The sequence below is a fragment of the Geotrypetes seraphini genome, chromosome 13 (assembly GCF_902459505.1).
Source record: "Geotrypetes seraphini chromosome 13, aGeoSer1.1, whole genome shotgun sequence".
Classification (NCBI taxonomy): domain Eukaryota; kingdom Metazoa; phylum Chordata; class Amphibia; order Gymnophiona; family Dermophiidae; genus Geotrypetes; species Geotrypetes seraphini.
In genome coordinates this window covers 12,490,188-12,514,711 of record NC_047096.1, presented here as the reverse complement: position 1 = coordinate 12,514,711, position 24,524 = coordinate 12,490,188, and the positions used below count along the sequence as shown (strand labels likewise).

The 24,524-nt window shown below is 39.0% G+C and overlaps 1 protein-coding gene across 10 annotated transcripts in view; it reads right to left on the bottom strand.

The window, feature by feature from the left end:
• SLC26A8 (solute carrier family 26 member 8) overlaps positions 1 to 24,524 on the bottom strand; it is a 138,534-nt gene that overhangs the window by 25,536 nt on the left and 88,474 nt on the right. For 4 of the 10 annotated variants that reach the window (XM_033917323.1, XM_033917322.1, XM_033917331.1 and 1 more), the window contains exons 10-16: positions 21,429 to 21,542; positions 13,669 to 13,746; positions 10,892 to 10,987; positions 4,861 to 4,967; positions 4,546 to 4,615; positions 2,964 to 3,056; positions 2,723 to 2,866 (exon numbers count right to left, since the gene is read on the bottom strand). In XM_033917323.1, coding sequence (XP_033773214.1) covers positions 2,723 to 2,866; positions 2,964 to 3,056; positions 4,546 to 4,615; positions 4,861 to 4,967; positions 10,892 to 10,987; positions 13,669 to 13,746; positions 21,429 to 21,542 — 702 coding nt within the window. The remainder of the gene's footprint in view (positions 1 to 2,722; positions 2,867 to 2,963; positions 3,057 to 4,545; positions 4,616 to 4,860; positions 4,968 to 10,891; positions 10,988 to 13,668; positions 13,747 to 21,428; positions 21,543 to 24,524) is intronic. The other 6 variants (XM_033917332.1, XM_033917330.1, XM_033917325.1 and 3 more) reach the window with 5 other exon arrangements.

Below are 24,524 nucleotides of genomic sequence, written 5' to 3'. Positions count from 1 at the left end.
TACTAGATCTAATAGATGCTGGCATTGTAAATTGGAAATTGGGACGTTAGATCATTTAATCTTTTTCTGTCCCTGTGTAAACGCATTTTGGAATTCAATTTGGCCCCAAATTAATAAGTTACTAGAAAATCATGTAGGACTCTCATATGACACTATATTATTTGGCACTGCAATGAGAACTAAGAGTCCGATTTCAGCAAACAATAATAAGCTATTACTAATATTAACAGGAGTCGCCATGCAACAAATTACTCAAAATTGGAAAGATTATACCAAATTAAATTATACGTTCTGGTGGAATTCTGTCTGTCATATTTATAAAATGGAAAAAATAATAGCGTTACAACAGGGAAATCTTCCTAATTTCAAGAAAATTTGGCAACCATTGACAAATTATTCTAATGATTAGTTTCTTAGCACAATGATAAAAATTATATATGAATGGGGTGGGAATTGATTAATTAATGGAAACATATTATATAAAAAGGGGAAGGGATTTATATTATATATGTTATTGTATAATCTTTATCATATTATATTTTAAATAATATGAATTATTAATGATAAAATATTGATATGTAATAATTGATAATATTATATATGAATCAAATATTGTAAGAATGGAAAATTTATAAATAAAAATTTAAAAAAAAAAAAAAATAAAATATAAACGCTACAGTCTATATTTGATTTTGATTTTTGGAGTCTGAAAGGATTGTGTGTTTTTTTGTTTTTTCTTCTTTTTCATTTTTTGGTTTGAGACACTGAAATCAAAGGAATCTTCATGTGACAGCATCCAGCATTCAGATAAGTGATTGTCTTTATTTACTACCGTCTACTGGTTATTTTGCACCATTGAAGAATATGTCATCTTGGCCTAATAACATTGAAAATAGAATGCTTCACATTGTTATTGCAAGTATATAATTGAAACATTGTCATGCTTATGGGCAAAAAAGCAATCTTGTCCACTTGGCTATCCGGTGAGCCCCCAACTTATAGCCAGTGGAGATCGACAATGATTGTACAAGCTTCATTGGAAAGTAGGCAATTTGTGGACATTGACTCTTGTGCAACCAATCACTTTTGTCTGATCTGGGAGTACTTTTGAAGTGACCTATCTAGGGTTGTGTTTGTAGGGGTGGGGGAGGGGGTTCTGCTTGTGCTATTCTTGTTGTATTCTGCAATTGTTTCTGTTTATGATCAGTATTCTAGTAAATACATTAAAACATAATTGAAACATTGTTGCCAAGTTCTAATGTCGCTGGATCATATTGAATATATTGCTTTGCTAAGTTACATTGCTGGCTTGTTGGTGGTATTAGTGAGAACAGAATGCTGCCATGATGGTTCTCTAACTCAGTTTTCTTCAACTGCCAGTCCGTGGACCGGTGCTGGTCTGCAGAAATTTTCTGCCGGTCCACAAGGCTGGCACGTTCATTGGGCCCAAGACAGTGTTCTTCAGCCGCCTGTCCACAGTGCGATCAACGCGGCGTCTTCAGGCTGGCTCCCTGAGTGCTGCAGTGCACAAAGCCATGGGAAAAGGCTCCTACGCGCAATCTGTGCCTGAACCGGAAGCCTTCTCTCTGATGTCAGAGGGAAGGCTTCCAGATGAGGCATGGGACGCGGACGAGGAGCCGCTGCCCACTGCTTTGTGCAATGCAGCCCAAAGATAACATCGGGGGGCAGGCCAGAAGGCAAGGCACATGGAGGGACACAACAACAGTAGGGGAAATGCTTTTATTTTTTTTATTTAGTGATTTATTTGTCTGTTTTTTTTATTTAGTGATTTATTTGTCTGTTTAGGAAGAAATGCATTTGTTTTTTTTCCTCTGGGGTTGCAGTCTTGCATCTTAGGCTTTGTTTGTAAATATTAGTACTTTTAGTTTTTGGTCCTGCATTTGCATGGGGTTATCTGTTTTCTGGTAGGAATGAATGTTAAAAAGCATACAGTGTGCTTTGTGTATTTTAATTTTGTGGTTAACCATTATGTGTTGTTAATACAATTATATTGTGTGCATATATGAAAAATGAATGGAAAAAATGGTGTTGCAATTAGTACTATTATTGGGGCGGGATCTGGGGCAGAGATTGAGTGGAGATGGGCACGACTTAGCCCAGTGTTCTTCAACTGCTGGTCCGTGGACCGGTGCCCGTCCACAAAATAATTATTTTATTTCCGCCGGTCCATAGGTGTCAAAAGGTTGAAGAACACTGTTCTAACTCATTGGTCTTTATTTATTATGACCGGTATGTGTTGGGGTACTGAGCACATTCATTAAGATATTATTACATTTTGAAGTATTTAGATGTTCATTTAAATATCGTCTTTTTCTTTTAGAGATATATATTTTGTGCTCAGAAAGGTTTATGGCTTTCTGCAACTTCCAGATTGTGGGTTGGGATTGAACACCTAGGGCTCCTTTTACTAAGGTGCATTAGGGCCTTAATGAGCGGAATAGCGCACGCTATACCTTAACGCCAGCATTGAGCTGGCATTATTCTAGAAGCATACCGCACAGTTTAGCACGCTGTAATTTTGTGCGTGCGTTAAAAACGCTAGCGCACCTTAGTAAAAGGAGCCCCTAGTGTATGGAATCTGGAAGGAACAAAACAGAAATCTTAATTTCATTGTGCAGAATATCTGTTGGTTTTCAGAATGAAGTTCTCTGAAACTAAGTAATAAACATATGTGGGACAGTAAAATGAGGAAAGGTCTAACCGTGAGCTGAAGATCAGTCTTAGCACAGAGTCTGCAGCATGCACAGAGATCATTGTCAACTTCTTGACCTTGGCAGCTTGATAAATCCAGTTTCATTAAAGCTCGAATTTTACATTCCTCTATAATTTCTGGATCTACTGCTAACTGAAGAAGACAACAGAATAATCAAGTTTTATCATTAACAGAATCGACTTCAGTATAATTGTTCAAAATGCTAGATGATCTGATAAATAGCCTTTACCATGCTCACTAACATATCTCGGAAAGTTTCCATATTTCCAAAATAGATGGAGGTGCTGCACTGAAAAATCTTCACACCACTGAACTCTAGGGCCTAAAAGTGAAAAATTGTGCTAGTGAGTGAAAAAGATAGTTTACAGAGGCTCTGCATACTTATAATGATTAGGTTAGATTTAATAATTGCTTTTTCAAATCCAAGATCAAAGTAAGTTAAATATTCAAGTACAATTAATAGTTTTCTTCCCAAAAGGGAATACAATTTAAGTTGTCTATAAGGTAACATAATTTTCAAGAAAAAAGACATTTCTTTTGTGGTCAACAAACTCAGATGTTCCCTGATGTGGCTCTTGCCACATACATTAGCTGGGAAAGAAAATGTTTCTGGATTTAAAGACAAAGGTTTTTTTCCCCATATAAGTGATTAATTTCTTGGCATGGGAAACAGTATGTTATTTTTTTTTTATTCCTCTAAAATAGAGAGGTTTCTATTTGATAAGACTGTCTCATAATGTTTTACCTTGGAAAGACATAAGAATAGCTTTACTGAGTCAGACCAATGGTCCATGTAGCCCAGTACCTAGCAAAACTGAAAAAAGTAGCAACATTCCATGCTACCGACCCCAGTAGCTGTCCTCACAATGGCCAATCCAGATCACTAGTACCTGGCAAAAACCCAAATAGTAGCAACATTCCATGCTATCGATCCAGGGCAAGCAGTGGCTTCCCCTATGTCTGTCTCAATAATAGTATGGCCTTTTTCTCCAGGAAATTGTCCAAACCCTTCTTAAAACCAGCTTCGTTAATCACTCTTACCACAAGCTCTGTAATGCGTTCCAGAGATTAGCTATGCTCTGAGTGAAAAAATATTTCCCTGTAACTTTGAGTATCCCCTAGTCTTTGTAATTTTTGATGGAATAAAACAAAAAATCAATCCACTTGTACTTGTTCTACATCACTCAGCAATTTGTAGACTTCAATCATATCTCTCCTCTGCTGTCTCTTTTCCAATCTAAAGAGCTCTAACTTTTTTAGTCTTTCCTCAAATGAGAAGAGTTCCGTCCCCTTTATCATCTTAGTCGCTCTTCTTTGAACCTTTTCTAGTTCTGCTATATCTTTCTTGAAATAAGGCGACCAAGATTGGAACACAATACTCTAGGTGAGGTCACACCAAGGAGTGATACAGAGGCATTATACAAACAAGAAGGCAGATAAAGGCCAAATGGCCCATTTATCTGCCCATCCACAGTAACCATTATCTCTTCCTTTCTGAGAGATCCCACGAGCCTATCCCATGCTCTTTTTAATTAAAAAAGGTAACAGAAATATGTGAACATAGAAAAGTAGGGAAAATGGTAAAAAATATATGAGGCTTAAGTGGGTAGAAACATATAAACAGTGAAATAAAAAATAGTTTAGATGTGTCCAAATTAATGTTTTATGAAACTAAACTTGCCTTTTCTTTGTCAGGTCTGAAATGCAGGATACAAGACTAATAGATTAACAGGTTAATAATTATATCTAAAGAAGGAAAGAGTGGAAAAACAGGGGAGATAAAACACTAACCAATTTTATATGTCTCGTACCTCTCTGTATTCAGCGACACTCATGTAAATATTTGTTTTTGGGATTTGGCCCAGGGTCAAAATCTTCATTCTGAAAATTGATAAAATTGTTATGCCTGTTTAGAGGTACTTCATGATTGCTCTTCAGTTTCCAGTTTAAATTTTTTATTCATTTTCATACATCCACAAGTGTAACATAGAAATTTAAAATGATCTCATAAAACATACACTTGAATTCCTTTCATGTACCACTGTAAATACAATATATTATTCTGTATTTATGAACAATAATAATGATTGCTCTTCAAATACTCACTTTTCATAACAGAATTGTACCTGTGAGTCCTGATGCCGACTGTTAAAATGGAAAAGCCAATAGTCACTGCTAAACCAAGATCTAGTCCGAGCAACATACAGGTTGTAAATGTACAAATCCAGATAGCCTTCAAATGAAAAGAGAAGAGGAGAAAAAAAGCAAGACAGTTTGGTTAAGAAACAGCAGATAAGGAAAGAAAGGGAAAAATAAAACAGGAGATAAAGGAACTAAGGGCTCCTTTTACAAAGCTGCGATAGCGGTTTTAGCGCGCACTTAGCGCACGCTGAATTGCCCTGCGCGCTAGATGCTAACGCCAGCATTGAGCTGGTGTTAGTTCTAGCCGCGTAGCACGGGTATAGCGTGCGCTAAAAATGCTATCACAGCTTAGTAAAAGGAGCCCTAAATATATGGAATTGCAGAAAAGACAGAACAGGAGAGAAGAAAGACACTATTAGTTTTAGAAGGTGACAATGTTCCTTAAATTAAAATACAAGGATTCATTCACTTATATTTTGACCTATAGAAAGTGAATATTGGAAAAAAACTGTATATACCATAAGTTTTGCTGAATAATATCTGTCACAAAAGGAGATAGTCCTGTATGAAAAAAAGGGGGTCTTAGTGGATAATGAAAGTAATGACATTAAAAAATTTTTTTTTAACAAATCAATGTCAAAGGCTCACATATATATCATCACATAACTGTATTGCATCCTGCTCAAGCTGTTAAAACAGCACCCCAGATAATCAAAGAACTCTTCTAAGTAATATATCAACTAGGAGGTTGAAGTATCATAATTGGGCACAAAGCCTCAGAGCATAGAACCTCTTATAACATTTATGTTATTTCAGGTCCTTATCCTGAATAGTGAATGCCTGATAATCATCTACGTCAAACCTCCTTCCCACCCTTAAACAACTTCAATTGAAACTTTCATTTTTTTATTTATAAATTAGCTAAAAAAAACATCTGAAGTAAAGGGGAACAGCAACACTTATCTAAATGGCCAAATTGCCAGGTCCAACGTTGGTATGAGTTTTAATCGAACACCTGATGCTCATAAGAACATAAGAAGCGCCATCTCCGGATCAGACCTTCGGTCTATCAAGTCCGGCGGTCCGCACACGCGGAGGCCCTGCCAGGCGTACACCTGGCGTAATTTTTAGTCACCCATATCCTTCTATGCCTCTCATAAGGAGATGTGCATCTAGTTTGCTTTTGAATCCTAGGACAGTTGATTCCGCAATAACCTCCTCTGGGAGAGCATTCCAGGTGTCAACCACTCTCTGCGTGAAGCAGAACTTCCTGATATTTGTCCTGAACTTGTCCCCCCTTAGCTTCATTCTGTGTCCTTTTGTCCGTGTCAAATTGGACAATGTAAATAATTTTTTCTGCTCTATTTTGTCGATTCCTTTCAGTATTTTGAAGGTCTCGATCATATCCCCTCGCAGTCTCCTTTTCTCAAGGGAGAACAATCCCAGTCTCTTAAGTCTATCCTCGTATTCCAGTTTCTCCATACCATTTACTAGTTTCGTTGCTCATCTCTGCACCCTCTCCAGCAGTTTTATATCTTTCTTTAGGTTGGGAGACCAATGTTGAATGCAGTATTCCAAGTGGGGTCTGACCATTGCTCTATAAAGCGGCATTATGACCCTCTCCAATCTACTCATGATTCCATTCTTTATTATGCCTAACATCCTATTTGCTTTCTTTGCCACCGCCGCACATTGTGCCGATGGTTTCAGGGTCCTATCTATCAGCACCCAGGTCCTTTTCTTGTTCGCTCTTACCCAGAGTTGCACCTGACATTCTGTACTCGTATTCACAGGGTCTATAGTGGGCAGACTTGATGGGCCTTGGCCCTTTTCTGCCGTCATCTTTCTATGTTTCTATGTTTCTATTCCTTATTTTTTCTGCCTAAATGCATTACTTTGCATTTCTCCACATTAAACTTCATCTGCCATTTCTCCGCCCATTTCTCTAAATGACACAAGTCGCTCTGGAGTTCCTCGCTATCCTTCTGCGATCTGATCGCCCGGCATAGCTTGGTGTCATCTGCAAACTTGATGATCTCACTGGATGTTCCTTCTTCTAGGTCATTGATATAAATATTAAATAAGATCGGCCCAAGTACCGAGCCCTGGGGTACACCACTAGTCACTTTCTCCCAATTGGAGAACTTCCCATTGATGCTCACTCTCTGTTTTCTGTTCTCCAGCCATTTGCCTATCCATCTTTGTATATCCCCCTCTATTCCATGGCTTTGTAGTTTCCTGAGAAGTCTTACGTGTGGAACTTTGTCGAAAGCTTTCTGGAAGTCTAAGTATATTATGTCCACTGGTTCTCCACTATCAATTTGTTCGTTCACGGTCTCAAAAAATTGAAGTAAATTCGTTAAACATGATTTCCCTTTCCTGAAGCCATGTTGACTGGCTTTCATCAGGTTGTGTGTATCCAAGTGCTGGACTATGCTATCTTTAATCAGTGCTTCAACCATCTTTCCAGGGACAGACATAAGGCTCACAGGTCTGTAGTTGCCCGGTTCCCCTCTCGATCCTTTTTTGAAAATTGGCGTGATATTTGCTATCTTCCAGCCGTCCTGTATCTGCCCAGTTTTAATTGTTAGGTTGACAAGTTTTTGCAATAGCTCTCCGATTTCAACCTTCAATTCTTTTAGGACTCTCGGGTGAATTCCATCCGGTCCAGGGAATTTGTCACTTTTAAGTTTGTCGATCTAATAGTATATCTGATCCAGGTCCACTTCTACTGTGGTGAGGCTGTCTTCTATTACTCCTTTAAACACTTCCACTGCTTCTGGTATCGTTGTAGTTTCCTCCTTTGTATAGACGGACGCGAAGAAGGAATTTAGCCAGTCTGCAATCTGTTTGTCTTCCTTGATGTACCCTTTTCTTCCCTGGTCGTCCAGTGGTCCCACCGCCTCTTTTGCATTTTTTTTTTCTTTTACGTATCTAAAGAAGGGCTTGAAGTTTTTGGCTTCTTGCACTATTTTCTCCTCATAGTCCTTTTTGGCATCCCTCACCGCTCTATTTTGTCAAGGGGATTTCAACCTGAATATTTTTATTTTTAATTGTGAAATTACTAAGAATAGATACTCAAGTGATATTGTATAAGTTTAACTGTTATTTTCTGTTGCACTTGTTGTTAGATGAAAAAATGAATAAAGAATATTTTTTTAAAAAATTTCCCAAATTTTTATTCATTTTTTCATCTTACATCAAGTATATCGTATTATATCAATTAGATCATATACATTACTTGAAATTTCCTATATACCATCTTAAATTCATAAAATATCTCCCTCCCTCACCCACCCTTTTCACAATATCCTAACCAAAAAAATCCCAAACCATACATATAATGTATTCATAAAAATTGATAAAATCTATAATATAATTATAAACCACCCCCTTCCCATACTTATAATTATACTTTCAGTGTAAAAAGGCGTCTAATCATTACAATAAGTTATCAATGGCCCCCAAATCTTTTTAAAAATATTATAATTCCCTTTTTGTAAGGCAATTACTCTTTCCATTTTGTATATATGGCACAATGAATTCTACCAGAAGGTGTAGTTTAATCTAGTATAATTTTTCCAATTTTTAGTGATATGTTAAATGGCGACTCCAGTCATTATTAATAAAAGTTTATTATTATTTGATGAAATTTGACTTTTTAATCTCATTTTTTCATCTTACATCAAGAACACAATATTACATCATTTAAACCTTGTAAACATCACTTGTATTTCTTTTAACATCATCTTTTTTTTTTTTTTCAGAAATATATTTTATTAAATTTTTTCAAAAGAATGAGAACACACTCAAATATACATGGTGTACAACGTAAAAACATGGATACCAAAACACTACCCAAATTCACCAGATATCCGAGCCACCCCCCAATCCCATCCCGCAACCCAAACTAAGATCAATAAAAAACCACTCCAGTGCAGTCCCCACAAACAAATCAGACATTCATCAAGTGACTACGAGCTCTTGGTGTTAAAGTGTCCCAAAATGGTGTCCAGCAAAGACAAAATAACCGGCCCAAGGCAGAGTCCATAGAAGTGAAACACAGGCGCTCCATGGATGCTTGATGTATCATCAGAGTCCGCCAACGAGAAAGGGTCGGGTAGTCCGAAGTAATCCAGCATATTAGAATCGCCTTCTTCCCCAAGAGCACGGAGCGAGAAAGAAAGCTCCGAAACCCCTTCGGGGCGGACAAAGGAATGTGATCCAGTGTAAACAACATCCTTTGGTCCAAGGTAAATTTGTAATTCCACATAGTGCAAATATGAGTACACAGCTGATGCCAAAAGGTGCGTATCCGAGTGCAAGCCCAAAACTGATGCCCAAGAGTAGATGGAGATTGAGAGCATTTAAGGCAACGGTCGGACAAACACATCTTTGCCCGAAATTGGTATGCAGTAGATCTGTACAACCTGTGCAAAAATTTGTAATTCATTTCAAACAGGATCACACTATGGGACACTCGAGCTGTCCGAAGGACCCCCCCTATGAATCATGGTCGCTGTCACTTCACAAGATATTTAACATCATCTTTAAAACATACATTTATACCCTCTCCTCCCACCCTTCCCACAAATATTTTAATCAAAAAATCATATAAATATTAAAAAAATATATATATTTAATGTCATTACTTTCATTATAAACTAAGACCCCCTTTCTTTGATACAGGATTATTACATTGTGGGTTGGATATAGTTAAAAGAGATCCATTTTACTATTTTTGATTTTCAACAAGGCTTTTAGCATGAGGATGAAAATATGTATTGTGGCCTAAGACATAATACAGTAAAACCTTAGTTTACGAGCATAATTCGTTCCAAACACATGTTTGTAATCCAAAACTGATGTATATCAATGCGAATTTCCCCATAAGAAATAATGTAAACAGATGATTTGTTCCACAACCCATGAACTTGAATACAAAATACAATACATACTTGTACTGCAAGACCTCGCTCATTTAGAACAGTCACTATACTCCTGCAGTGTCAGACAGAGAAGAACCATCGGCTCAGTTGTGATGATGTGACGCATGTATACTGTATGTACTCGTATTGCAAGTCATTGCTTGTTTAGAACAGTCACTACACTCTTGCAGTGTCAGAGAGAGAAAAACCATCGGCTCAGTTATGATGTGTGTATAGTGTGTGTACTTGTATTGCAAGACATCGCTTGTATATCAAGTTAAAATTTAATAAAATGTTTTGCTTGTCTTGCAAAACAAGTTACTTACAATCCAAGGTTTTACTGTACTTGCTGCCCACCATTTTGGGTGAATTTCTTCAAAAGGGTATTAAATAAATCCTAATAAATAAATATTTGAATCTCACAAGAAGAAGAGCAAGCATAGATATGCACTTTTTCTGTAGAGGCATCTCAGTTGTGGAATGATTTCCTAAGGGCTAGATGCACAAAACATGGTCATTACAACCGTGTGAATACACTATTGGTTGATTTTTTTGGCAAGTCAGTTCTGAGATCAAATAGAAAGGATGAGGGCAGCCTGATCACCATCTTTTTCGGGAGAGGAAACCAGACAGAGAGCCACCCTTTTCTTTGACCAAATAGCTGACGATTTTCCCTCCTGAAAGATCGCTTCCATCATTACATTGCTATCTTTCCCCTTTGGCCCTTTCCAATGTTGCCATGTACATAATCAAGATAAAGTTGTTGAACAGTTACTGACAAGCAGGAAGAGCTGATGTAGATCAGAGCTGAGCTGCATTGGAAGGGGTGAATAATGGCTCATAAAGTAAATATATGAAATATTAGGGAACACTGCAAGGTGTGTAGGGAAAGCTGTGATTTCAGGATTCAAGTGCACTGTAAGAGATTTCAGCAGGGTTACACATGTAGGTCTGGGCCACCCTCATCCTTCCTTTATCCGTTATTTCTACTTTGCCATTTCGTAGTAACTCCTCCCCTCCACTATGACATACAGGTTTTAGTCTGTATAAAGTAACATTATATGCATGCTATAACTTCCAAACTTACAAAATCATATTTATCCTGTCTCCACAGGTCTGGAATGCCTCTAAAACTTTCTAATAATGGCTGGATGTTGACAAAGACAATGGCTGACAATACAGCCTGCAGATGAAGAAATAAGAGAAGGTTTAATATTTTTGTGATTTCTGTAAGAATGTAAAACAAAGGCCTTTATTTCTAAATGTAACCAATTGTATGACACAATGGAATTGTTTGGTTTAAATATGGGTAGGGCACTTGTCTAAACTTATTTGCACCATAAAGGAGAAATTAGATCTTACCTGCTAATTTTTTTCCTATGGTTCCACTAGTCCAGTCCAGAACCTGTGGGTGTTGTGTCCACTAACCAGCAGATGGAGACAGAGAAGTAAACGAGTTCTGTGTGCTTTGCCCTGTAAGGGCATTGTGCAGCATAAGCTCATTGATATTTCAAATGACAAAGCAATGATCACATGATTTCTCCTTCACATGAAACAAAACGTTAATAGAACACATCTCTATCCCATGAAATGCCTCTACCCTAGAGTAAATAAAGATAATCTCTACCCAAAAAAACTCCCAGCATGGGAAATAAGGGGGTAAGGGATTTTTTTGAAGAATTATTCCATGTATTCTCCTCTATTGCTTCCTTGCCTTTATATGCAGAGAGGAAGTTTAGGACTTGCTTAACTAGTGCCTACTGACTTAAAGACCCCATTGATACAATCTGTTGAGACTAAAGAAAAGAAAATTAGAAAAATAAGATCTAATTTCTCCTTCCTTGGTGTCCTCACCAAGAACCTGTGGGATGCAGTAAAGCAGTCCTGAGAATGGGTTGGACTTCAAATCCCTGCAAGCTTATGCTCCACTGTGAACAATGCAAATACTTGTGATCATGGAACCAGAGCAAAATAGGCAGAATTAGCCCTAGATATTCAGTGTTGGGCCATGTCCAGGCACTAGCACTGAATAGCTGGGTCTAATTGAGCATTCATTTGCCACTGGAGAAAATGTAGGTCTCAACCAATATTCAGCTAGGGCCCACATAAGACAGTTAAGCAGGCCCAGGTTGAATATTGGTCAGGACCTACATATAATAAAAAAGGTGTCCTGTGTTCCTTCGATCTTTTCCCCCTCTCAGTGTTCCGTTCACAATAATCCCCCACCCAGTGAGGCCCAGAACCCTTCCCATCTCCAAAAAGGCTAGGCCCCCCCCCAGCAAGGTTTATATCCCCTTTCCACTCCCTCACAGGTCCAGACCCATCTCAACCCTCACCTCCCAACAAAGGGCTAGATTCACTAAGCTCACCAATTGTATCCCGACCAGTTTGCGAGCGTTCCTCAACCCTGACCGGATTCACTAACCTTCTGCCCGATTCAATCCACACCTGATCTGATCCACACAAGCAAATGAGAGGAAATTGCCTGCATAAGTAGGAAGGCAGTGATTCACTAAACAGAAGAAGACACACCGATTGGGCTTACCGATCCAAAAAGAAACGACTGCTGAGGACCAGTCCCTTACGTCCTTGACAACTGTCCTGCTCTCTGCTGCACTGAAATCCCAGCCCTGCAACCATCAAAATAAAACATCTCCCTTGTGCAAAAAGCACCCTGCTCTCTGCTGCCCTGCTCTCAAAATAATCCAGAACATCACTGTCAAACTTCTATTCAAAGCAAAAAATTTTGATCACATTACCTCTCTCTTAATTGGGCTCTTATAGGTAGTAGTGGTAGGGGGGATGTGTGTCTCGGTTTTATAAGGCTCTTATTCAACAAAATGCCCCCCCCCTATTAAATTTATTGCGCTTTGGGAGGAGCTTTTGATTCATTCCGTGCTGGCCATAAACTGGGAGCGATTATTTCTCCAAATGTTACAAACCTCTATAGCGAGTTCTTTGGTGGAAAACGGATATAAAATGCTGTACCAGTGGTATCTTACCCTGCAGCGGCTCCATAAAATGTATACTCAGGTTTCTGATTTATGCTGGAGAAACTGTGAACAGAAGGGCTCTTTTTTTCACCTTTGGTGGGATTGCCAGAGGGTGATTCCGTATTGGGATATGGTTTTTGAAATACAGTCAGAACTATTACATCGCAAAGTCCTCATATCTATGGGTGGTGCTCTTTTGCATCTTCCTATAGGGGCGCTTTCAAGTAAAGCCCATAAGCAGGCCTGCTATATTTTTATTGCTAGTAGACTTTTACTGGCTGCTCATCTTCTGGTTTGGAGATAATTGTTGGGTAAATTGGATTTTATTTTTCATATGTCTAAATTAACAGCTTTATTGCATAATTGTATTACGCCCTTTCTTAAAGTGTGGGACCCATATGTACGATGGATAGAGTCCTTCTTGAGTTATGTTTAGCTTGGTTTAAGATTGTTGCATCCATACCCACATATTTTATGCTTGTGACAATGGCCCTGGGGTAGGGGTGGGGAGGGGGATGCTTCTATAAGTTGTGTTATTAAGCATTGTACTAAAGAGTTACTGTACAACATTTTGCTGAGTTGGGATGTTGGGGGGGGGGGTTAGTTGTCTTTGTTGATGTGCCTATTTTGCTGTTTGTAAGTGGCATAATTTCAAAAAAAAAAAAAATTTGAAACAAAAATACCCCCAAAAAACAAACAAAAGCAAAGTTTGAGCTGAATGATAACCATCTTCTATATTTTTTGTGGCATAGGCAATTAAGAAAGAACAAAAAAAAGAAAATTTTGTTTCATAGTGTAATTATTGACCCTGATGTGTAATCTGGTACTTCGTTGATTGATTGGATGCTTATAGTTTGTCACCTATAGTTACCTGGGGCAGAAACTGCACCATATGTCCCACTTTCATCAGCACCACCAGCATTAAGCTTGCTGCGAGTAGTCCAGCAATCTGCAAGAAAGCACTGATCACATCAATGTCAACCAGCCATTTCACTTCAGATTAATACCATGAGAATAATTCTATAAAGCACGTAACAGTTTTGCACTGATTACATGCATAAATCATTAAAATAATGGTACATATATGATGTATGTGCACACATTGGGGCAAATTCTATAAACGTCATACCGATTGTAGGCAGCAGTAGGCGTTCTACCGCTGCCTGACCAGCCAATTGGGATGTACATTTTCTAAAAAAAAAATCTTGAGGCAGGCTGCCTACAATATAGATATCAGTCACAGGTGCAGGGAGGAACCTAGGGATGCTTAAGCTTGCCCAAGGCTGAGTGTGGGCATTGTTTCACCCAGAAGTTGCCTTGGGCGAGTTTATGCGGCCCTAGGCATCTCCCTAGGGCCACGATAGGTGCCTGAAATGTAGGCCATTAAAATGCTGGTCTACATTTCAACTAGACATGGCTGCTAAGCTGATCGCCGCAAGAAAATCTCCCTACCACAATCAGCTGAGCGGCCACAGTAGGGAACCACTGAACCCCACTGCAAGTCAGCCATCAGGAGGAATGCCCACTCCTGCCTATCACCCCTGAACCCCTGACACTGTCCGCGACAGGAGGGATGCCCAATCCCTCACGCTGGCACCCCAAACCCCCTCCCCCCATAGTCCCCCGGAAAGAGGGATGCCTACTCCCCTCCTGCCGGAACCCCCAAAACAAACCCCACACCCTTGATAGGCAGGAGGGATGCCCACTCCCTCCTGCCAAGAGACCTCCCCGAACCTATGACACCCCTCTGACCCGAACTCCCACCCCGGCACCCGAAAACCCATCCCGACTTCCCCCAGTACCTTCTGTAGTTTGGCCGGCTGGAGGGATGCCTACTCCCTCCAGCCGCCAGGCCCATATCTTTCATACTGGCCAGCCGTCCCCTTTCCAGTGCATCCTGGGATACACCGGGGAGGAGCCTAAAGCTCTGATTGGGAAAAGGGAGCATAAACTGAATAGAAGGGGCAGAGAGAAAGGGCAGAGGCTTGATCGAAGTGGGGGAGAAAGATAGACACTGAATGGAAGAGGCTGAGAGAAAGGGGAAGACATAGGATGGAAGCTGGTGATAGAAAAGCAAACCCTGGATGGAAGGGAGCAGAGAAAGAGGGGAGACACTGGATGGAAGGGGGGAGAAAAGACAGATGCTGGATGGGCAAGAGAAAACACACTGGATGGAAAGGGGCAGACACTGGATGAAAGAAGGGGAAGGGGGCAGATGCAGGATGAAAGTAGGTGGAAAGAGGGGGAAGATGTTGGATGGAGGGATGAAAGAGTTTCTGAATGGGGGATGAAACAAATAGGACACTGAACAAATAGGAGGGAGAGAAAGAGACTCACTGAATGGAAAAGGGAGAAGAAAAGATGGCAGATGGGTGAAAGAAGAAAATGAGAGGCAGATACTAGATGAGGGGGGAGAAGAAGATAGAGTTATAAATGAGAGACTAGGGAATAAGACAAAGTGAAATAAAAAAGCTGGAGTGAGGGAAAGAGATGGCAAAGTGAAATAGGAGAGCCACAGTGAGGGAAAAAGGTAGGTAGACATAGTAAAAAAAAAAAAAAAAAGGGTAATTGAGAACTAGATAGAAAGAGAATTAAATCTGGACAAAGGTAGAAAATAAAAAGAGGAGAGAAAAATGACAAATACACAGGTAATTCTGGCATGAGAGTTAAGAGAAGATGAAGAAAGCAGAAATCAGAGCCTGGAATCAACACAACTGGCCAGACAAGGAAAGTAGAAAAAAATATTTTATTTTTAGTTTAAGATAAACTAGTATGGTAGCTGTTTTAATAAATGCTAATAAAAAGAGAATCCTCTCTGGCACTTGGATTAGGAGAGATTTATAGGGAGGACGAGGGGAGACAAGGAAGGAAATAAAGCAATATGAGCTATGAGAAGTTATAGGAGTGCAAACTTCCTGCAAATGCTGGGATTTGTTTTCAGCAAACACTGGGAGAGATAAAGTAGGGGAAGGGAAAATTTTTGGAATTTGCGATAATCCATTGAAGTATTAGATTATACAATGACTTTATTATATTTTGCTATATCAATCTTAGACTAATGCTGCGGAGGGAAAGGGATTGAGGTTGGGGTGGTTAGAGTGGAGGGGAGATGAGGGTATTTTGGTTTATCTAAATATGTAAACTAAACTGTTTTGTAGATGTTTTACGTCTTTCATTCAAAACAACTGTTGAAAATAAAATTAAAATAGAAAGTGGAGGGAGTCCACATGATGCCTTAAGCAGAGCAGGACATGTCCACCCAGTGCTGCCTAGAGGACCCCCCAGAATCCCCAATCATCCTCCATCCTTTATGATTCTGGAGTTTTCAACACCTTAGCAATGTGTGCTTTGGACCTATGGACAGATATATAATCAAATCTCCAGAATTGATGGTGTCTAGAATCTCTAAAAAGGATGTCTGCGCACCTAAAGGCCGCAGAAGATAAGCTGGTGCCTAACTCCCCTCAAAAACTGGACAGTACTTTGTCTACTTTAAAAGATGAAAATACCGCTACAGTTGTGGGTGCATTGGACTCCCGCTTTCAATCACTTATGGAACAACTCATCTCTCTCCATGGAGTGTGTTCTGATATTGCTAAGCGCACTTCTGAGCTGGAGGTGCGGGTCTCTGACCTGGAGGACTTATCTCAAACTTCTCGGTCAGAGGTTGCCCAGCTATAGAAACAAGTGCAGGATGCCATGACAAAAATTGACGATCTGAAAAATCGATCAAGGTTTTAGAATGGGGTTCTTTCGAGGTTGGGGATAGTGGATAGGGTGGGAATGTGAGGGACGGTATGGTTGTGAATGTATGGGGCTTTGTATTATGTTACACTTTTCAGGCTTGGCTGCAGAACTGTTGGATACCTGTGGTGAAGGCTGGGCACCCGGGTGTCCCTTAATTGATTTATTGCACCTTGTTCTTTTTTTTTTTTTTTTAATCTTTATTCATTTTTTTATCTTACAACAAGTGTATCAAGAAATAACATTTGAACTTAAAAACATCACTTGATATTCTATTACAATCAACTTAAATTAATGAAATTATAACCCCCTCCCTCCTATCCCTCCCATATCATATGCATTCACATATATTATACAATATAATCTTTCCTATTAATCCAAACATTTAATAAAGAATCAGAAACCCCCCCATCCTTATCCCATCATTTCAATTGTATTATTAAGGGAAAATGTTAACTACTCATTACAATAATCTGTTAATGGTCCCCAAACATCTTGAAATTTACTAAAATATCCTTTCTGTGTGGCTAATGTTCTTTCCATTTTATATAGATGACATAAAGAATTCCACCAAAAACTGTAATTTAATCTGCTCCAATTTTTCCAATTAAATGTAATCTGTTGAATGGCAACTCCTGTCATAATAAGTAAAAGTTTATTGTTTTTTGAAGAAATCTGACTCTTCACTCTCATTGACATGCCAAATAAAATAGTATCATATGTTAAAGCCACCAGATTTTCTAATAACCTATTTATTTGGCCCCATATAGATTTCCAAAAAGCCAAAATAAATGGACAATAGAATAATAGATGATCTAAAGTCCCAGCTTCGAGATGACAATGCCAACATCTATTAGACTTAGAGTGATCTAATTTTTGTAAACGAACAGGGGTCCAAAATGCTCTATGTAACAGAAAAAACAAAGTTTGTCTCATAGATGCAGATACTGTACATCTCATCGTCCAAGACCAAATTCGTGGCCATTGAGATGCAGTAATTTGATGCTTAATCTCAATACTCCAAATATTCCGAAGTCCAGTTTTTGGTTTTTTATTCATAAATCCAGATTATCAATTTATACCACTGTGCAGCCTGGTGTCCCAAGAAGTCCACCTGAAAGCATAAGAACTCCAAACTATATTGATTATTAAGATTTTTCCATTCAGGGAAACCTTGTTCTTTTTTCTATCTGGGATAATTGGGGCTAATCTCCTTTGTCGCTGAGAGTAGCAACCTGGAATGTGTCAGGTGTGAATTCTCCTATTAAACAGGCTAAATTACTATCTTACCTATGCCGACAAGAAGTGGATATTGCTTGTTTACATGAAACCAAATTGTCTGATGTAGAACATATGAAACTAAAACCTGGATTGGTGGGAGAGATATACTTAAGAACATAAGAATTGATGATGCTGGGTCAGACCAGTGGTCCATCCTGCCCAGCAGTCTGCTCACATGGAGGCCCCCAGGTCAAAGACCAATGCTCTAAATGAGTCCAGCCTCACCTGCGTACATTCCAGTTTAGCAGGAACTTGTCCAGCTTAGTCTTGAATCCCTGGGTGAAGAAGAACTTCCTTATGTTTGTACGGAATCTATCCCCTTTCAACTTTAGAGAGTGCCCTCTCGTTCTCCCTACCTTGGAGAGTGTGAACAGTCTGTCTTTATCTACTTCAGTATTTTGAATATTTCGATCATGTCTCCTCTCAGTCTCCTCTTTTCAAGGGAGAAGAGGCCCAGTTTCTCCAATCTCTCACTGTACGGCAACTCCTCCAGCCCCCTCTACTACTTGCAAGAAAGGTGGGGTAGCAGTTCTTATTAGTAAATGTCTACAGTCCCGAACTAAACTGCATGACAAAGATACTTATGGCCACTTTGTGCTCCTGCAGGTGACTTTGAGTGCATTTAGTTTTAATCTATTAGTAGTGCATGCTCCAACTACCTATGAGCATGCCTTCTTTCAATCCCTTGTTAAGACTGCTTTGGGATCAGATGCAGGCCCCCTGATGTTGGCAGGGGATTTGAATCAAGTGCTTAATCCTTCCCTAGACAGGTCTTCCCCAGGTCAGCAGCCTTCAAATTCTCATAAGGGGGGGGGGGGGTCCCATACTTATGTTCTACTCTGGATTTAGTTGGAGATTGTTACACCCCACAGATAGAGATTATACGCATCTCTCCCGCTTCCATTCTACTTGGTCCCATATAGATTACGTTCTCGTATCTCAGTCATTATTCTCTCCTAGGTTCTTCCTCTGTTATTGTTCCATAGGCAATTTCTGATCATGCCATGGTGCTTGTACATATGGAGGTAGGGAATCGCAGAGGTGGAGGTTGGCGCTTTCCTGCTTATCTGAACGATGATCCTCATTTTCAACAATATTTAGTGGAATGGTGGGCAAATTATGCACATTTTAATGCTGAGCATGCTGCTGACTCAGTCCTTTACTGGGAAGCCTCTAAGGCGGTACTACATGGGGATGTCATTGCTTACATCGCTGTGCGGAACCGCCGTATTGCTGATAAAATTATTTCCCTCGAACACGAGTTTCAATGTGCCAAGAAGACCTATCTCCGTCGTCCTACACCCGCGCATAAGAAATTTATGCTGACCACGCAGGTAGCTTTAAACACTCTGCTGCTTGAATGGGCTAAGCGTGGCACAATCTATAGCAAATTTAGATTCTTTTGTTTTGGGAACTGTCCCTGGTGCTTTCTTGCTCAACTTACTAAGTCTTGAAGTAGACCTCAGTTGGTTCACTTCATTCATCTACTGATAGGATCTCCATATCCTTTTGTGATTATTTTTCCCATCTGTATACAGCTGATTCGCCCTCTCAGCCCTTTTTGGTACAGGCGCATCTGGGTGACACCTCTTTACTGCGTTTAACCCCACAGATATTAGACTCGTTGAATGCACACTTGACAGTGGTGAAAATTTAACAGGTTATTAAGTTTTTGTCCACTTGCAAGGTGCCAGGACCAGACAGGTTTACCGCAGAATATTATAAATTACTTCTTTATCATCTTCCTGGTGCACTGGTGCATTACTTCAATGCTTGTGTGGATGATGCTTGATTTCCTCCAGGTGCTACAGATTCCCTTATTACTCTAATTCCAAAACCAGGAAAAGATCCTCTGTATGTCGAATCTTATCGCTCTATTTCCCTGCTCAACATTGACCTTAAGATTTTTGTGCAGGTGTTGGTGGATAGATTGGCATCCTATTTACCCCTGCTTATAGAGGAGGAGCAAGTTGGTTTTGTGCGTGGCCGCCAGTCCGTACTGAATGTGCGTAAAGTTTTGACTGCGCTGGTGACAGGCCAGGCGACTGCAACACCCGGGTTGTTGGCCAGTCTGGATGCAGACAAGGCCTTCAACTGGGTGGAATGGTCTTTCCTCTTCCCTGCGATGTCTCACATGGGAATATCTGGTTGGTTTTTGGATAGTTTGCACACTTTATAGGCTAGCCTTTGTGCGTCAATACTTATCAAAGGGACTCGTTCCTCCTCCTTCGTATCTCCCAGGGGACCCGTTACTGTTTCTTTTATATCTAGAACCTTTATTGAGAATCTTGAAACGAGATGTCCACATCACTGGCATCCATATTGCTGATTATGAGTTGAAAGCCTTAGCATTTGCAGATGATTTGATGCTTATCTTTTTTTTTTTTTATCTTTATTCAATTTTACAGCTTACAATAAGTGTATCAATAAATGACATTTGAAATTGAATACATCACTTGATGCTTATCTTGACAAATCCAGAACGTTCTTTGCCTCATCTGCTTGATGCCTTGGTTGAGTATGGTTTTCACTTTGGTTTCTTGTTGAACTATCATCAATCAGTAGCCCTCCCATTCAAACTGACTTTGCCAGCACAATGGAATGGTCCCTTTCCATTAACCTGGGTCCCTGGGAAAGTTGTATATTTGGGAATTAGAATTCTGCACGATATCACCCAACTACATGATTTTAATATACATCCTTTGATGGACATGACCAAATCACGCTTGCTGACTTGGTAGCATTTTCCTGTTTCCTTGATGGGGTGCATTGCTCTTTATAATATGATGATACTTCCTCAATGATTGTATGTTTACCAAATGCTGCTCCTGACCTTCTCAAGGAGTGTGGAGCATCAATTTGAAAAAATGCTACGTGGGTTTCTTCGGTTGGGCAGCTGCCCATGCCTTCCTTTGCGCCTGGTGGCTTTGTTGATAGATGGGGACGGACTGGAATTGTTGCCTTTGCGGAGATTTGTAGAGGCCCTGGAAATAGTTAAGAGCATAGACAAAAGAAAGAGCAACCAGAGACTGGGAAAATATGATTATAGAAATAAAATCATCAGACAATAAAAATGATTTTATTTCAATTTAGTGATTGAAATATGTCAGTTTTGAGAAATTACATCTGCTGTCTATATTTTGCATTGTTCAGGAAGAAATGCATTTCTTTCTATTTCTCTGGTGCTATACTGCATGCAGTCTGACATCTTAGGGCTTCATTTGTGCACATTAATACTTTTAGTTTGTGGTCCTATATTTACATAAGGTTTATTTTTATTCTGCATGTGTGACCAAGGCCAGGTGTTCTGGTAGGAATGAATGTCAAGAAGTGTTATTGGTGTCATGGCCTCAAGTAAGAAGATATTGGACCCAAAATACCCCTGACTTAAAAATTAGCAAATACTACTTCCCTAGTGAGATCCTGCACTATATACCACAGTGTTGTATTCTATGTAATTTGTGTATAAATTTAGTCACATTTGAGGAGGGAAGTTAATATTTTTTTTAAATTGCTCTTTTCATCACATTTCTACATTATTCATCTGGTTAACCTTCCATCATCTGCTGTGGCTGACTCTCTGCCATGTTAGGAAAATTCACTGACCTGTGTACTTCCACCTGACTTCTCCTGGATTATCGTTCTGGAAATGCTACAGCTGATTATAAAGCTTCTGAAAAAGGCACCAGTTATATTGCATAGCCCTAGAACTATCAGTTCCTGCAAAACAAATCTACTAGTTAAGAAAATAAGTAATTTTTTTCTTTATTCCAAGTAGCTCTTTGTGATGCCAAGCAGTGGTTCCTCTTTAACTCCCCCCTTTTGCAAAACTGTGCAAGAGGTTTTTAACGCCAGTTGATGGAGCAATGCAGAGCATTGAGTGCAACGGTCATAGAGTTCCTATGAGTGTCAGAGAAGCGCAGAGAATTCAGCATGCCATAAAAACCTCTTGCGCAGTTTTATAAAAGGGGAGGGTAAGATTTATTACAGAAATTGTGTATCAGTATTGGGTAAAATTATTTTGACAAGTATTTCAAACTAAAATCAAAATCACTAAGTACAAAACAAATCTGAAATCAAAATCAGTAAGCCATTGTGATTTCAAATTGAAATCAGTCCACAAATGGTTTCAAATCAAAAATCGGCACAGAAAGGTACTACTATTAAATGTAATTGTCATGAGACAGGATTATAGACTAATCCGTCAATGTTGATCAGCTTGTACTTCCATATACAAGTATGGCAAGAATGAATATATAAATAGGGCTTATGGACTTTGGTAGCTTAGAGTTTAGACCTTGCTGATGTTATTGACCATCATAGTAATAAATCTATGAACCCTAAGATTAAATGAACATTCATCAGCAAATGATTTTTGATTTAATAACGAAAAAAGATATTAATTTACTTGAATATATGATTTCAAGTCTAAAATCAAAATCAGGATAAAAGAGTGATTTCAAATAAAAATAAAAAATCATACAAAATTATTTTAAATTGTAATTTTAATTTACTTGATTTCAAATCAAACCAACACTGGGTAATATATACTTTGCAAGAATGGCAGAACAAATCTTGAGTTTATAACCACAATTTGTAATAAAGAGGGAAGCACAACAAAAAGAATCCAACAGAGCTGCAGTAAATCAGTAAATGTAGAGCAACGGAAAACCAAGAATTACTGAAGAAGCAATATATATGATGCCAAGTCTTTATTTCCAACACAACATCATTTTAAAGTAGTACACCTTTGTTATGATGGAACAGGGACTCAACATGGTCCATGTTTTGATTGACAAATCTGGGGATCAACTGTGCTAAATCCTATTGAAATAAACACATGATCTCTGATTTCACGTTGCTTCTTTAATTATTTATGTTAAAGCTCAATGACCATTATTTCTATTCGGCCAAATAATATATTTCATTATTCGTATTCAGAATAATAGTAAAATATGCTGTATCTCCCTCTATTGATATAGATATGAACATACATATATACAGAGGGGCCTATTAAATGTATACACACTTCAACATAAAAAATATCTGCATAAAAGCTTTATTACTAGATTTATATAGACATCATATTACAGTCATGTGAAAAAATTAGGACACCCCATGAAATTTTCAGTTCTTTCTTAAGAAATGTTCACATATCGATGTCAAATCTTTTTTTATTTATCTCTGGAAAAGAAAATGATGTAATTGCAGGTAAACAACAAAAATTTTCATTAATTTACTCATGAAACAAAAGTTATCCACAAAAATGTATATTCTAACTGAGGAATAAATTAGGACATACCCACATATCCTCCCACTTAAAGTGACTCAAATCACACACACAGGTATATCACATCAGGTGCACATGATTAGAACATCATTACTCAGTATTTTGAAGGAGATTTGCCCTTCTTAAACCTCAGACATTTAGTTTGGTGTGGTCATGACTGCTGTGGTGAGAGTGAACACCATGGTGAGATCAAAAGGGCTGTATAAGGCCTTCAGAAAGAAGATTGTAGCAGCTTATAAGTCTGGTAAGGGATTTTAAAAGATCTCGAAAGAATTTGACATCAGCCATTCCATGGTCCGGAAAATAGTGTTCAAGTGGAGGACTTTCCAAATAACTGCCAACATGCCCAGGTCTGGCTATCCAAGCAAGTTGATCCCCAGAGCAGACAGCAAGATGCTAAAAGAAGCCTCCAAAATCCTAAAATGTCATCACAGGACCTACAGCAGGCTCTTACTACTGTTGATGTGAAAGTGCATGCCTCTACAATCAGAAAGAGACTGCACTAATTTAACTTGCAAAGAGAAAACCTTTGCTCTCTAAGAGAAACATCAAGGCCAGACTGAAGTTTGCCAGAGAGAACACCAGGACTTTTGGAATAGTGTTCTATGGATTATCTGGACACCAGAAGAGGACATGTTTGGCGTACAGCAAATACAGCATTCCAGGAAAAGAACCTCATACCAACTGTGAAGCAGGGAAATGGAAGTGTCATGGTTTGGGGATGCTTTGCTGTAGCAGGACCTGGCCAGCTCACCATCACAGAATCCACCATGAATTCTACCATGTATCATACGGTGCTTGAGGAACATGTGAGACCATCTGTAAGAAAATTAAAGCTGAAGCGGAACTGGACCCTGCAACATGACAATGACCCAAAACATACCAGTAAATCCACCAAGGACTAGCTGAAAACTAAGAAATGGAGAGTCCTGGAGTGGCTGAATTAAAGCCCTGACCTTAATCCCACTGAGATGCTGTGGGGTGATTTGAATCGGGCTATACATGCAAAAAATCCGCTCAAACATCTCACATTTGAAAGAATTCTGCATTGAGGAGTGGGCCAAACTTTCCTCAGACCGATGTCAGAGACATCGAGATGGCTACAAGAAGTGTCTCACTGCAGTTATTTCAGCCAAAGGGGGTAATACTAACTATTAGTGTGTAGGGTTTCCTAATTTATTCCTCAGTTAGAATACACATTTTTGTGGATATCTTTTTTCATGAGTAAATCAAGGAAAATATTTGTCGTTTACCTGCAATTACATCACTTTCTTTTCCAGAGATAAATTAAAAAAAAAGATTTGACATTGATATGTGAACATTTCTTAAGAAAAAACTGAATATTTCATGGGGTGTCCTAATTTTTTCACATGACTCTAGGTGCTTAAAGTGGTCATCATTAGCATCCAGAC